General features: G+C 55.5%; 4 protein-coding genes across 4 annotated transcripts; 3 read left to right on the plus strand and 1 right to left on the minus strand.

Moving 5' to 3' along the window:
* Positions 1-10: 10 nt before the first annotated feature.
* JCM15063_001298 (AATF family protein) lies at positions 11-2,202 on the plus strand (the record flags this gene model as incomplete). The annotated part of the gene is made up of 9 exons (XM_076678267.1): positions 11-17; positions 81-134; positions 217-313; positions 391-859; positions 927-1,252; positions 1,329-1,678; positions 1,747-1,843; positions 1,918-1,967; positions 2,036-2,202. 9 exons carry the CDS (start codon positions 11-13, stop codon positions 2,200-2,202), a joined length of 1,617 nt encoding a protein of 538 aa, XP_076534527.1.
* A 224-nt stretch (positions 2,203-2,426) lies between these two features.
* Positions 2,427-4,049, plus strand: JCM15063_001299 (serine/threonine-protein phosphatase 2A activator; the record flags this gene model as incomplete). The annotated part of the gene is made up of 4 exons (XM_076678268.1): positions 2,427-2,642; positions 2,718-2,843; positions 2,919-3,264; positions 3,334-4,049. 4 exons carry the CDS (start codon positions 2,427-2,429, stop codon positions 4,047-4,049), a joined length of 1,404 nt encoding a protein of 467 aa, XP_076534528.1.
* A 266-nt stretch (positions 4,050-4,315) lies between these two features.
* On the plus strand, positions 4,316-9,771 carry TRM732 (tRNA methylation protein TRM732; the record flags this gene model as incomplete). Its single annotated transcript, XM_076678269.1, has 11 exons — positions 4,316-4,464; positions 4,524-6,857; positions 6,929-7,169; positions 7,231-7,532; positions 7,598-7,805; positions 7,870-8,031; positions 8,094-8,213; positions 8,278-8,353; positions 8,413-9,047; positions 9,111-9,375; positions 9,452-9,771. 11 exons carry the CDS (start codon positions 4,316-4,318, stop codon positions 9,769-9,771), a joined length of 4,812 nt encoding a protein of 1,603 aa, XP_076534529.1.
* A 238-nt stretch (positions 9,772-10,009) lies between these two features.
* On the minus strand, positions 10,010-12,442 carry JCM15063_001301 (uncharacterized protein; the record flags this gene model as incomplete). The annotated part of the gene is made up of 13 exons (XM_076678270.1): positions 10,010-10,206; positions 10,275-10,282; positions 10,350-10,520; positions 10,583-10,813; positions 10,876-10,908; positions 10,972-11,199; positions 11,261-11,270; positions 11,335-11,360; positions 11,427-11,668; positions 11,787-11,862; positions 11,922-11,977; positions 12,044-12,150; positions 12,214-12,442. 13 exons carry the CDS (start codon positions 12,440-12,442, stop codon positions 10,010-10,012), a joined length of 1,614 nt encoding a protein of 537 aa, XP_076534530.1.
* Between the last annotated feature and the right edge of the window lie 381 nt (positions 12,443-12,823).

Consider the following 12,823-nt stretch of genomic DNA (forward strand, 5'->3'; position numbering starts at 1 on the left):
CATTACCACCATGTCGAGTGAGTCTACTGCTGCTTGGTAGACTGCCCATGTGTATACTCACGTACTTTCTTTGTCTTCAGAGCGATTGACTTTGGCGCAGCAGCTCGCTCAGATTGAACAACCAACTCCTCAAGGTGCGTTCTCGCTTCCTCTCTGACGCGTCCTTTCGTGCTGTCGGGACTTGCCGAGCTCACAATCATTCTTGGGCATTGGCAGACTTTGACCCCGAGGACTCGTACACTACCTACAATGCCGAGAAGAACGACGAACAAAAAGATCTCGACGCAGCGAGGCAAGACTATGTCGACGTTGGGTCAGTTGTGAACGTACTCGATGACAGCTATCAACCTATCGGGCCGCTGACTCGAGTTTGTCGATGCGCGTTTGCAGAGAGAGTCGATTAAGGAAGAAAGGGGAAGCGATCGTAGATGCCAAATACGAGGGCAAACGAGCAAGCAGGAAAGCACTTTACGGCGATGACGATGACGAAGAGGACGAGGATGATGATTCAGAGGGAGAGAGCGGTGCCGAAGAAAACAACAGCGACGAGGAAGATGAGGAAGTGTACGAAGGAGAGTTTGCAGACCTGCTTGGACCGGCGGGATCGGACGAGGACTCGGACCAAGAAGAAGGCGACTCGGAAGAGGACGGAGACAGCAACGATGAGGATGAGGACGAGCAAGACGACGATGACGACGAAGAAGAAGAAGAAGAAGAGCAAGAAGAAGAGGAGGAAGAGCGAGCGAAACCTGCCAAGAAGGCTACAGCGAAGCAGCAGGATGAACGAGTCATGATGAAGGAGCTCAAACAAGCCGCGAGTGCAGACGTCGAGAAAGGCAGGGATGTCAAGAAGCAACTCGTGAGTCTCGCCAGGCTTGCTGTTCATTCCTTCAAATATCGCCCACTCACGCGGTATCTCGTCCTAGGCATTCTGCGACAATTTGTTAGAGTCTCGTATCCGTTTGCAAAAGGCGACAACCTCATCAAACCTGTTGCCGCAACCGTTCCTCGCACCGACCTACTTCTCGCACCCTTCACTGGTTTCGGAAGTGCAATCGACTTTCTCCGAACTCGCCTCCCTCAGCGAAGAGCTCTTCTCGCTGCGACAAGAGCTGGTCAAGGAGAACGAGCAGGTCGAGCTCGAGGACGGCTTTGGCGAGAGTCGCAAGAGGAAGAGACGAGCGGTTGAAGAAGGAGACACAGACGACTGGATGTTCGACACTCTCAAGGACCTCGCGAAGCTGGAGACTACGTGAGTCGATTATGCTTCTTTCCCCGAGCTTTCTGCTGTCGAGCTCGACTCACGTTATGGAAGGAGGTCATTGCAGGCTCGAACCGTTCTTGCGCCAGACTGTCACGAAATGGTCCGACAAGGTGCTTGCTGCTTCCGGACAATCGCTCACATCGTCATCAAAGAAATTCAAGGCGATCAACCAAAACTCGATGGCCCAAATCGACCATTCGCTGTCGTCGTCCGAACGGGAACGACTGATCAAACGTACGCGAGTGAGGCGGGCAGAAGGTCAAGTGGTAGGAGGCGGCAAAGGACTCGTGCCGATCGAGGACGCCGAGACTGCTGGAGACAAAGGCAAAGAGATTGATGACGAGTGCTTCGACGACAACGACTTTTACCAGCAATTGCTTCGGGAAGTTGTCGAAAGCCGCATGTTGGACCTTGGTCAGTCGAGTCACGTTCTCCTGCTTGCAAGCAACGGCTGCTGACCTTTAGCTGTATCATCCAAACAGACGACGCAACCATGAACACACTGCGACTGGCATCAGCCCGGGGGAAGAAGGTCAAGAAGCAGGTCGATACTCGTGCAAGTAAAGGACGCAAGATTCGGTGAGCTTCCTCCCGCCAGCAGATCGCTTGCGCTTGCTTGGTTCGTCGGCTGATCAAGGTTGGCAATGCGTTAGATACCACGTCCATGAGAAGATTCAGAATTTCATGATTCCTATCGAAGCTGGTACGCTCTGTGCGGTACCTCTTTCTGACGCAGACCCCTCGCTGACATTTTTGCAACGACTCTCTTAGCGACTTGGCACGACGAGCAGATTGACGAACTGTTCGCTTCGCTGCTCGGTCGCACCGTCAACGGCTCGGCTCCGGCCATCGCTGCGACGAACGAGGATGGCATGGACGTAGAGGAAGACGGAAATGCCCAGAATGAGGTTCAAGCCGGTGGCCTGAGGATTTTCTAAGCATTGTATTTGAGCGCAAGCGCAATGACAATTTTTTGGGAGTTCTCGCTCGACTATGTCTCGATGTGGCAGAAGGAACACTGTGGATCTGCCGTTGTAAACGAGAGAACGCGATGCTGCTGCAGGAAAACGAATCGTTGATACCGGATCTAATCTTTCGGATCCCCATTTCTCCATTCTTCCCGATCTTCTCCTCGCTGTCGCCGAATACCGGCCCCTTCACCATGCCGAGCAACCTTCCGAGACCTTCACCGCTCGAATATATAGACTGCGGCACGATCGCACCGAATGCATCAGGTCCGAAACGCAAGATCTTCACTCAAGCCGATATCGACCCATGGTTCTCCTCGAAAGCCTACACAGACCTCGAGACATATACACTTGAACTTTGTCACTCGGTACAAGGCAAGAGCATCGAGGAAGACTGCTACGAAAGCGAGGTGCGCTCCTTCCCGATGACAACTCGCGCGCCCGTGATTGACCGCTTGTTTCCTGACCGCAATCGAGCTCGGCAGGTTACTCTTAAGGCGGTAGCATTTGTCAAAGAGGCAGAGCAATGGATCGACGAGATTCCCCTCCAAACGACCCCACAGCGGTTCGGTAACAAGGCGTTTCGAGACTGGCTTGAACGGGTGAAGAATGTGCGTCACAGTTGCTTGCTATTCTGTCAGAGACCAGTGAATCAGAACCTAATGGAAGAAATCGCGATGCGATAGCGCAATGACGAGTTTCAGCACTCGCTCTTATCCTCAACCTCGCTCGGTTCCATTGTTCCGGAACTTTCGTTCAACTTTATCGCCTCGTTCGGCTCCGGAGCAAGGCTCGACTATGGGACCGGGCACGAGCTGTCGTTCCTGCTCTGGCTTCTCTCGTTGAGGCTCGTCGGGGTCCTCACGGCCAGAGACAACCAAGCCGTCGTGCTGCGAGTCTTTGCAGCATACATCGACCTCGTGCGAAAGTTGCAGCGAGTGTTCAAGCTGGAGCCTGCCGGGAGCAAAGGGGTCTGGGGTCTCGATGACCATCAACATCTCGTCTATCTGTTCGGCGCTTCTCAGTTGATAGGTAACACGGAAACAAATCTCCCTCCTATCGTTTCCTGATCACTGATGGGCGAGACAATTGCTTGCGCAGATCATCCCACATTCAGACCAAGTCAGATTCTCCAACCGCACACCCTTCTCCCACTTTCGACACCGTACCTGTTCCCTTCCTCGATCCTACATATCCACACGCTCAAGACTGGACCCTTCTCGGAACATTCTCCTCTCTTGCACCAGATTGCGTCGACCGTTCCCAATTGGTCCAAGGTACAAACCGGGTTGTGGAAGATGTATCGCGAAGAGGTTCTTGCCAAGGTCCCCGTCGTACAACACTTACGCTTCGGAAGCACGATCAGGTGGATTCGGAGTCAGGATTGTGGAGAATTGGGTTCGAGTCGAGATGGCACAGAAGGAGACGATGATGGGGACGACGATCAAGACACGGCAAGTGAACACGATCAAAGAGCGAATGTGGTTCGAGCGCCGTGGATACATGAGCCCCTCACGAATCAACGGGCAGGCATGACGACATTGTCGCATGCAGCCGCACGTCGAACTCCCCAAGCGGTTCCGCCCAGTTCGGGTTCAACCACGCAGTTTGCCCCGCCGACCTTGTTCCCGACGCGAGCGCCTCGCACAACTGTCTCTTCTATGGCAGCCGGGTCAAGTGCACCGAACCGAAGAACGCTGGCGCCGGATGCAGGCGCTGTCGATCGCAACGTTTCTCCACTCGGAGTCTTGGAGGGTGCAACGACCACGCGTACCTCCGCATCCTTGGCCACGACGAAGGCCCCTTGGGCTACTTGACCTCAATTCGCCGTACACAAGAGGTATACATGCCAATTAACGCAAGTTCCGCGGATTCCGAAAGGTCGCGAGTCATTTTCTCAGAGAGTCTGACAGCGTGTCCAGAAGAAATTGGCGTCGAGCCTCGAATGTTGAGAACACTGCTACAGTAGGACTGTTTGTGAGAATGTCGCAGCCTGCAGTGACTATATGCACAAAGTGTTGATTCAAGTTGCGATGTAACATTGCACACGTCGCACAGCGCGGCTCGTATCCGGAAACTCGACATGGGGCCCGCACCTCCAGCTCCGTCCCGCGGTGGACGTCAAGCTGAAGAGGTGTTTGCCTTGCGCGATCGGCTCGTCAAGGATGTCAAGCAGTCGAAGAAAAGAAAAGTTGCAACATCGCCAACGACAGCAGAGCAGACGGATAGCGCGTGAGTATGATCCTGTATGACCGCGGTAGAATGTCCTTTTGCTGAGATCGTTACGGCAGTGAAACGTTGAATCAAGCGGCTGCATTCAGTCTCGTGCTCGAAGTCCTCTCGACGCCTCCTTCGGTCATTCACACAGCAACGAAAGGGTCTGGCGTACCATCCACCACTCTCGTTGCGTTCGAAGCCCTCGAACACCTGTTGAATCGCGCCAAGTCGATCATCTCGAATGGTGCTTTCCCCGAAGAATCCGACGCCGTGCGCAACCAGCTCTCGACTCCGTTCCTCGTCTCGCTCTCGACCGCCCTCTATACAGCGTGGGACGTCCACCCTATCTCTATCCAATCGAAGCTCAAGAGCTGTCTCGTGATCCTCCTCGCGCTGGCCGCCCCGTCCCTCCTCAATGTCCCCCAGGTCTCGCACCAGCTGAAAGCAAAGATCCTTGCCGATCCATGGAACAACAAGCGCAGTCTGTACTCGTTCGAAGCATTGCTCCCTCACCACGATCTCGACTACTTCGCCGAATTCTCCGCTTCTCCCGGACAGGGCACTGTCGAGCAGGGCATCGCACGACGTATCGTCGACGGCATGGTCGCGAGCGAGGAAAGTGCACCTATCGCTGGCAAGGTCGGTATGGCCTGGATCGAGAAATGCTGGGCGGAACAGAAGCGAAATGGAGCCGGAGCATCGCAGCGATTTTGGATCGAGCCAGTTCTCGAAGCCTGTCGGGCCACAGACGGTGCCAAGGCGAGACAAAGTATCTGTACCTATCTCTTTACGCCCATCTGCACGAAGCGGAAGGAAGCGTTCAAGGAATTGTTGGCGCAAGGAGGCTACTTGTTTCGGGAGGGGGCTCAATCGAACGTCGAAACCCTCGCAGACGAAGATCTCGAAGCTGCGCTATCATTTCTCCGCGTCGGCAATTCGCTCAGTCTAGTACGACTCGACTCGACGACAGCCTCGCCCGAAGCGTCGCCCAAGATCGATCTCCCCATCTCGCTCCTCGAGGGTACCTTGACGCGCCTGACGCCCTCACTTCGCGCCAACGCCATGTCGCTCATCGTTCTCGCGTCCTCGACGGCTCTTCCGTTCCCGACTTCGTCATTCTCGCTGCTCAAGACCTTCTACACGTACTCCCTCGGTGATGAAGATGGCGAATTCCGAATGCAGACGGTCGGACTCACGGGCAAGCTCCTCCTTCGCTTGCGAGACTCGGCGTGGAAAGCCCAGCGCACTGCAAACAAGGGCAAGGATGGCGCGGAAACTGCACAGGAGTATGTCGCCGCAGTCAAAAGCTGGCTCGAATGGTGGTTGAACCTGATCGGTAAGGAGAACCTCAATCCGGCAAGGCCTTACCGGCTCAAGATGAACTCGCTTCGCATGCTCGATCTCGCGTTCCAGTCTCGGCTCGACCCCAATTATCGAGTCGAAGATGGTTACGAGGCCAGGAAGGCTGCTGGCGAGGGGAAGAGCAGACGGGAAGCGACTACAGGTTACTCGACCTACCGTAAAACGCCCACGACACAGACTCCGATGTTCGCTCGCGGGCAAGGCAAGGCCGAGAATGGTAACCCAGACGAAGCTCCTTGGCCGTTCGTGATCAATCTGGTCAGCCCGACAACAACCCACACCTTGCTTCGTCAGCTCCTCTCGACGTATACAGCCGCCCGAGCTGTCTGCATCTCGACGCTCGAACGATTCCCTTCGCCTCTCCCAGGATACGAAGGACCCGAAGGTACCGAGCGGGCCGAGCGGGAATTGCTGCTACCTGCTCTTCGGATGATCAGGAGCGGTCGCGAGGCGGATGCCAGCGCAGGTGCAGGCATTGTCGGACTCGTGTGGCGGAAATGGGTGCTCGACAGTGTCGAACAAGGAGATGCCTCGCTCGCGGACTGGACACTCGGACAAATCGGTGGATGGACAGAAACGGAGCAGACTTCAAGCGGACCTGCCGGCTTTGCCTTCCTGTCGTCCCTTCTCGATCTCGCAGATCATGAACTGTCAGTCTACTCAAGCAACCTCGCTCAGGCTGCTTCGACGATTCCGATGCACGGCACGATTCTCGCTTTGCGGCATCTCTTCGTCTCAATTCCAGCCTCGTCTTACGAGACCCTGTCTACGCCGCAGGAACGCAAGCAGTTGTTCCGTCGAGCACTCGACACCGTCAAGCGAATCTGGGACGTCACTTCTCCCATCTTGGCCGCGAAAGGTCTCGAAGAAGCCGCAAAGGAAGACGAGGCGGACACCGAGGAGGCTCGGGCGATCCGTATCGAGAGGAGTCTTGCCGAGACAGAGGGCGGCGAGGACGAGGTGCTCGGCAGCGAAGCAGAGGGAATGGGCGGTCCCCAGTACAGGGTGATCCTCAGTGCTTGCTGGCGTTCGGTGAAAGAAGCGAGGTCAGCCTCCACTCCAGTTACTTCGAGACAGCAATGCCGTCTCTTGAAGCTCATCCTTGCTCTGTCTACAGCGAGCTGCTCGAAACTCTCCTGCGACTACCGTCAGAGCTCGGCACAGACGCCTTCCGGTCTGTCTGGCAATATGACGAGATCTGCGAGATGGGCGACTTGTTCGCGGATTGGCTTCGACGTATCCGTCATCGCGGTGCAGCAATGACTCTTCACCCGTGCTACGCGCGGGCAGCCGGAGTGCTCTTGATCGCCGGCCAGGACTGGCCCGAGCTTGGCAAATTGCCTGCTCAATGGCTCAATGTACGCTTTCTCTTCTGCCAACGACTTGATCCGGCTGATCCAGTTTCCTGCCGCTTTTCAGTACCATCTCGACTCGATCGTCTCCTCGCGAATCTCATTCACCCGTCGATCAGCTGCGATTCCGTATCTCCTCGTCGGACTCTTGACTACCATCCTCCCCTCTTCGCGAAAGACATTCGAGGACGGTTTCTCGCGTTTATTCGAGATCGCAGAATCGACTTCGGCCGACGTGCCGGATGAAAGCCGTGTTCACGCGATGAACACCCTCCGCACCGCCTTCCTCGATGCCAAATGTGCGGGAGTGATCGGGCCTTTCGTTGAGCGCGCGTTTCTCCTGAGCATCAGTCTGTTCTGGTCCACCAAGTATGTCCTTTCTCCACTATGCCTTGCCAGTTCCTGTGCTGACCTCTAGATCTCGCTTCCTGTAGCTGGATTCTGCGCAATGTTGCGATGATGCTCTTTTCCTCGCTGATCACGCGAGCTTTCAATGCACGCCGAACAAACCTCGATCGCGACTGGGTCAATCTCGGAAATAGGATGACGATCGATGATTTCTTCGGTCGATACCCGACCCTCAAGGTTGTCCTACGGGACGAGCTTGAGCGGGGCTGGAAGGAGAGTCTCAAACAAGCGCCTGTATGTGCCGCTTTTCTTCCTCCTCACTGAGACTGGCATGTAGCTGAATCCTGCATTTCTGCAGACATCGAGTCTTCAGTCGTCGATTTTTGCCATTCTGATGCTCATCTCGCTGCTTCAAACCCCTAATTCGGTTGAAACGGCGGGACAAGAAGATCCCATTACGTCTTTGACAACTCCTTTCGTCCCTCTCGTGACTGCTTGTGCCTCGAGTCGAGTCTGGAAGGTGCGCCTCAGTTGATTTCAACTCGCCTGGGAGTCCGAGTTGACAGTGTTCTGACTATGCAGATCCGAGATGCCGCTGGTGATGCGCTCACAGGTCTCGTGCCCCCAGCACAAGTGCCGGAATACTGCGAGACCATTCTGGCCAGCATCGAGCGCGACCTGAACACGATCGACAAGAACGAGGTGAGTCACGATGGTCCCACACAGGTGCATGTGCAAATACTGATAGCACTCTTGCCTCGCTCAGCTTCACGGTCGAGTGGGGCAGGTCCTGCGGTTGCTGCGCTCTGTGCCGCCTCTGTGCGAAGAGGCCGAAGCTCGGGGTAAGCTCGCTTGCGTCTTGCGGATTCCCCTGTGCTGTTACTGACCGTGTCGTATCTAGTTGCGACTGCCTATCTCCAGCTAGCGACTCCTCTTCTCTCGACGACCGCGCAGCCTTTCGCGGTGCTCTCGCCGTTCCTCCTTTGCGCCCTCTATCTTCCCTCGAGCCTAAACCTTTCGTCATCTCTTGTCTACCACTTCGCTGCGAATTCGCTGGTCCAGGCAGAGACATGGAGCGACTCGACCTACCACCTACCCTCGGCCGAAGAATACCTCAGATCCTGCTGGCAAGTTCTGTCAAAAGCCTCGAATTCGCTCGAGGAGAAGCAGAAGCTCGTACAAGCGGCGTTGTCGGGTCGATCACTCGAGGTCAAGCGCGAAGCTGTAGAGCAATTGGCTGCGTTGTCCGAAACCAGCAGCTCCGTTGTCGATGCGCTCAGACCAGTCCTTCAAAGCTGTCTGCTCGATCGCTCGCAAGCAGGGGACGTGAGGATCTCTATCGCCCAGATCCTCAAATGCTCGACGGAAACTGCGCCTCAGCCCGAATCCTTCCAAGCCATCAGAACGGTACAGGAGCAAGCCACCGACGTGCCGCTCAAGGAGGCGCTCATGCCGGTCCTCGCCGAGATGGCCGACGCCGATTCGGAGCGAGATGCTGTGCTTGCCATGGTCGAGCGATGGAGTCGACCGATCGAAGTAAGTATTTCGATACCACACGCGCCTGGCCTGATCCGTGCTGATCTGTTCCTTTACACCCAGTCGGTTGACTCGCGCGAGTCTGCCGCGCTCGCATTGTCCGTGCTTCGTCGGAAGATGGATGGGAGAGCACTCGCCGTTGCTCAGCAATCCCTATTCGCACTGTGTGTCGTGCGCCTCCTGCAGGACGACGATTCCGAGACGAGGGAATTTGGCTACGAAGCGGCCAGATGCAAGCTGGTGGAAGGCAAAGCGGTGGAGGTTGGCCTGCGAGACGGAGGGGCCGGCTTGACCGAGCTTCTGCTCGAGGAAGAGGAGTTGCACTTTGGTGGGTTCTCGAGCTCTGTCTTGAAAGAGTCGTTGCCCGCACACTGACACTTTGTCCGGCTCTCTCTCTCTCTCAGCCGAGGACCTCACGAGCCTCTCTGACCCGTCTTCTCTCCTGTTCGCGATCGAGAAACCGAACATCTACAGAGACGATCACCTCGTTCCCTCGATTCTGCGCCATGGATCCATCTCGAAGAATGTCAGACCTCCATTTAGCCGACTGCAGCAACTCGCGCGGATTGCCGAGTCTGGTCGCGGTCTCGAGGCAGGACCGCTCGGACGCGAGGGCAACGAGATCTTCTGTCGATGGGCAACACCGCTGGTATGGAACAGCGCAGGATCATACGAAGATGACAAGGTCGCGCAAATTGTATCGTCCTTGCAGGCTTGCGCCTGACTTGGCTGTTATAGGGGATTGTACGCCACTCTCTTGACATACTAAACAGAATGATCTGAGACTTCACAAACTCAGATATGTACAAGCTGCTTTGGAGACCCTCATTCTCCTCGTCCTATATCTACAATGACGAGGTCCTGAACACCAGCGCCTCGTACCCCCTGAGCCGAATACCCTCACAAAGGAGACTTGGGTTATCAGGTTCTCCAAACGCCTCTTCGCCTCCTCACAATTCTAATCAGGCTTTCCTCCGTCGTGTCGCACGTACTCGGAAGGGTGCAGCCATGGAAAGAGTAAGAGCCCCGGCGTATCTTGGCGAGAATTCACAATTGGTCATCTCGGTCGTTTCGAGATAGTCCGGAGCGAAAGTCACGTCGAAATCGCGAATGATGGCAGCGAGTACACTGACACCCTCGTACATGGCGAGATTCATACCTGTCGGCATCAGCAAAGGTCAGTTCAAAGTGGAGCGAGCAATTTGCAGGAGGTCGGGAGGGGCTCACCCAAGCAACTGTGAAAGATCGCGTTAAACCATCAGCTCAAAATGTTGTAGACAAAGGAACGGAGAAGGGACGCACTGCCGGGCGCCACCGTTGAAATAGTGAGCCTTGAATTGGGATTCCTTTTTGACAGAGCCGTCAGGCTCGATCCATCGTGAAGGCTTGTATTCGCTTGCATCGGGACCCCAGACAGATTTGTCGCGCCCCATAGCCCAGTCTGACCAGAACACCATATCGCCCTTCTCGATCCTATTGCCGAGCGCAGAGACCGTCAGCTCAAGCTGTCATCTAACGATTGAAACCGAGCTCACCTCGGTCCGTTGGGAATGTGATCGTCCCCGAGTGCTTCCCAGCCATTCTTGGGGACGCTCGGATGCAGCCGGAGACCCTCGTTAAAAGCAGCAATAGTCTGAACGAGTGATTTGTACGAATCGTAATCGATCTGGCCGATTTCGTCTCCCTCTTTGCGGATAGGGTCGATCAGCTCGGGGTGCAGGATCAGGCGGAAGAAGGTCCACGACAACGCCTGAGCTGTCGTATCACTGTCAACGAGCAGGCTGTCAGTACCTCCGAACGATTGTATTTGACAGAGAAAATTGCGCACCGGCCGGCGATAATGAGGTTCATCAGAGCGTCGCTGTCAAGTTGCAGGCTTAAAATCAGCTGCTGGTGTCTGATGCGGAACTGGTTCTCGACATACCGAAGAGCCGTACGATTCATGGGCTGGCCGTTCTCGTCGCGAAGCGCCATGTACAAGCTCAGGAGATCCTTGTCCGCGGCCTCCTTTTTCTGCGCGCCCGTGAAGTTGCCTCTGCCCATCTCCTCGCGTTCCTGGATCACCTTGTATGCAAAAGTGTCCATCACCTTGTTTGCCGCGTTCATCTTGGCGCGAGTACCGTCAAACCATTCTGTCACATTCCAGAAAGGACTGCAGCAAGCCGTGTCCGTCAGCCGACATTGCCTTGATGCAGGCGAGATGACACCCTTACTTGGTGAAGCCTATCAGGACCCGAGCAAATCGTCAGCTTCTGGATCAGCTCGAACGAGCACGCTTGCCACTCACGTCGGTTCATGACGACCTGACCGTAACTGCAGAGGTCCGAGCGTTCTCTGTCAGCTTCGATGTGATCGTTTGGCAGAAGAGCCCATGCTCACTCGAAAGCCTTTGCGAATGGTACGGGCTTGTCCGTCTCGGTTGACAGGGCGCCAAAGTTGCTGCCGAATGCCATCTCGGAAAAGGATGACAAGGTGAAGCGGAAAAACAGCTCTGACAGATCAAAGACTTCACCGCTGTCGGCGTGGCGCCCGATGATGGTCATGAGCTTTTCCATATTGGACCCGATCGCGGTCGAGATGACACCTTTGAAGTTGTTTGCCGTGAAGATTTTAGAGGTGGCCTGTAACGAAGCCCAAGAACATTAGCGGTCAGTGCGTACTCCTGTAGGCAGAACACGCTGCGCTCTCGCCCTTCTCGACAATTCGACGCAGCAACCATCGCGCGCGAAAGGAGCTCACCTTTCTCTGCGCGTGCCACTCTTTGCCATCAACAACGAAAATTCCGTTTCCCAATAGCCCAGAGAGGTTGCGGTGACTTTATCGAGATCACGTCAGTCAGAATAATGCTTTGCGGAAGAGCCCGACTGAACATACAACAGGGGACCCTTGACATAGTTCGCAAAATTGGTCTTTTGAACGTATTCGAGCATCTGGGCAAACGAGCAAGCTTACAGTCAGCAACTGACCCGATGGACAAAGTAATGAGAGTGTCGTACATGCGGTGCCGACACTTCGATCATACGACGGCCCCATGGCGCAGTCAGAGTCAGGCTTTTCCCCTTGTCCTCGGGTCGCCGTGGAGCCGCTTTCGACTCCATGAAGCCTGTTCCACTCGTGGACATCAAGATCAGGGAGTTATGCAGTCTGGCAAGAGGAATGTGCGCACGCTCCATGGCTCTATCTTGGTTCTTGATCAGGCCCACGACATCACCCAGGAAGAGGTGTTGCTGGCCCGGCGGCGAAAAGAGGTCGGGTCTCGGCCTTGTACCGAGCGCGCGTCCATCCCGAAAGCTCCATAGAAGGTATGCGATCGCGACAAAGGCGGTCAACAGCACAAAGTTGGTCGTGCTGAGCTGGTTCAAATCGGACGCGTGCGCTGTATCGAATGCGCTCATATCGACAGACGCTAAGTGCTGAAAGGCGTCAGAGTCGAAAGCAGGGATAAGAGAGGCGCGAGTGTTGAGAAGAAAGGATGAATCGCTGGGCACGAGTGGGGCGCCTGTATCGCGGCGACTTTGGCTCCACGAATTTTCGCCGTGTATCGAGCACCCGAGACCGAACAACGCCCAATCTGGTTCCATATCTCGGCTTCCGAGCGGGCTCCACGAACGTGACATAGCCTCGGTAGTATCGGATCAATCGCACCCGGAGGAGGATCGCGCGTGACAGGTGCGTGTTGAGCGTCATCCGCCGGGTCCGAGCGCTCCATCGCGAACATTGCGTAAACGGTTCAGCAGAGCCCAGTATCGCAGACGTGACGCACAAATTGCCCGTAC

The sequence above is a fragment of the Sporobolomyces koalae genome (genome assembly GCF_050403365.1).
Source record: "Sporobolomyces koalae JCM15063 DNA, S_koalae_JCM15063T_v1_ctg13, whole genome shotgun sequence".
NCBI lineage: Eukaryota > Fungi > Basidiomycota > Microbotryomycetes > Sporidiobolales > Sporidiobolaceae > Sporobolomyces > Sporobolomyces koalae.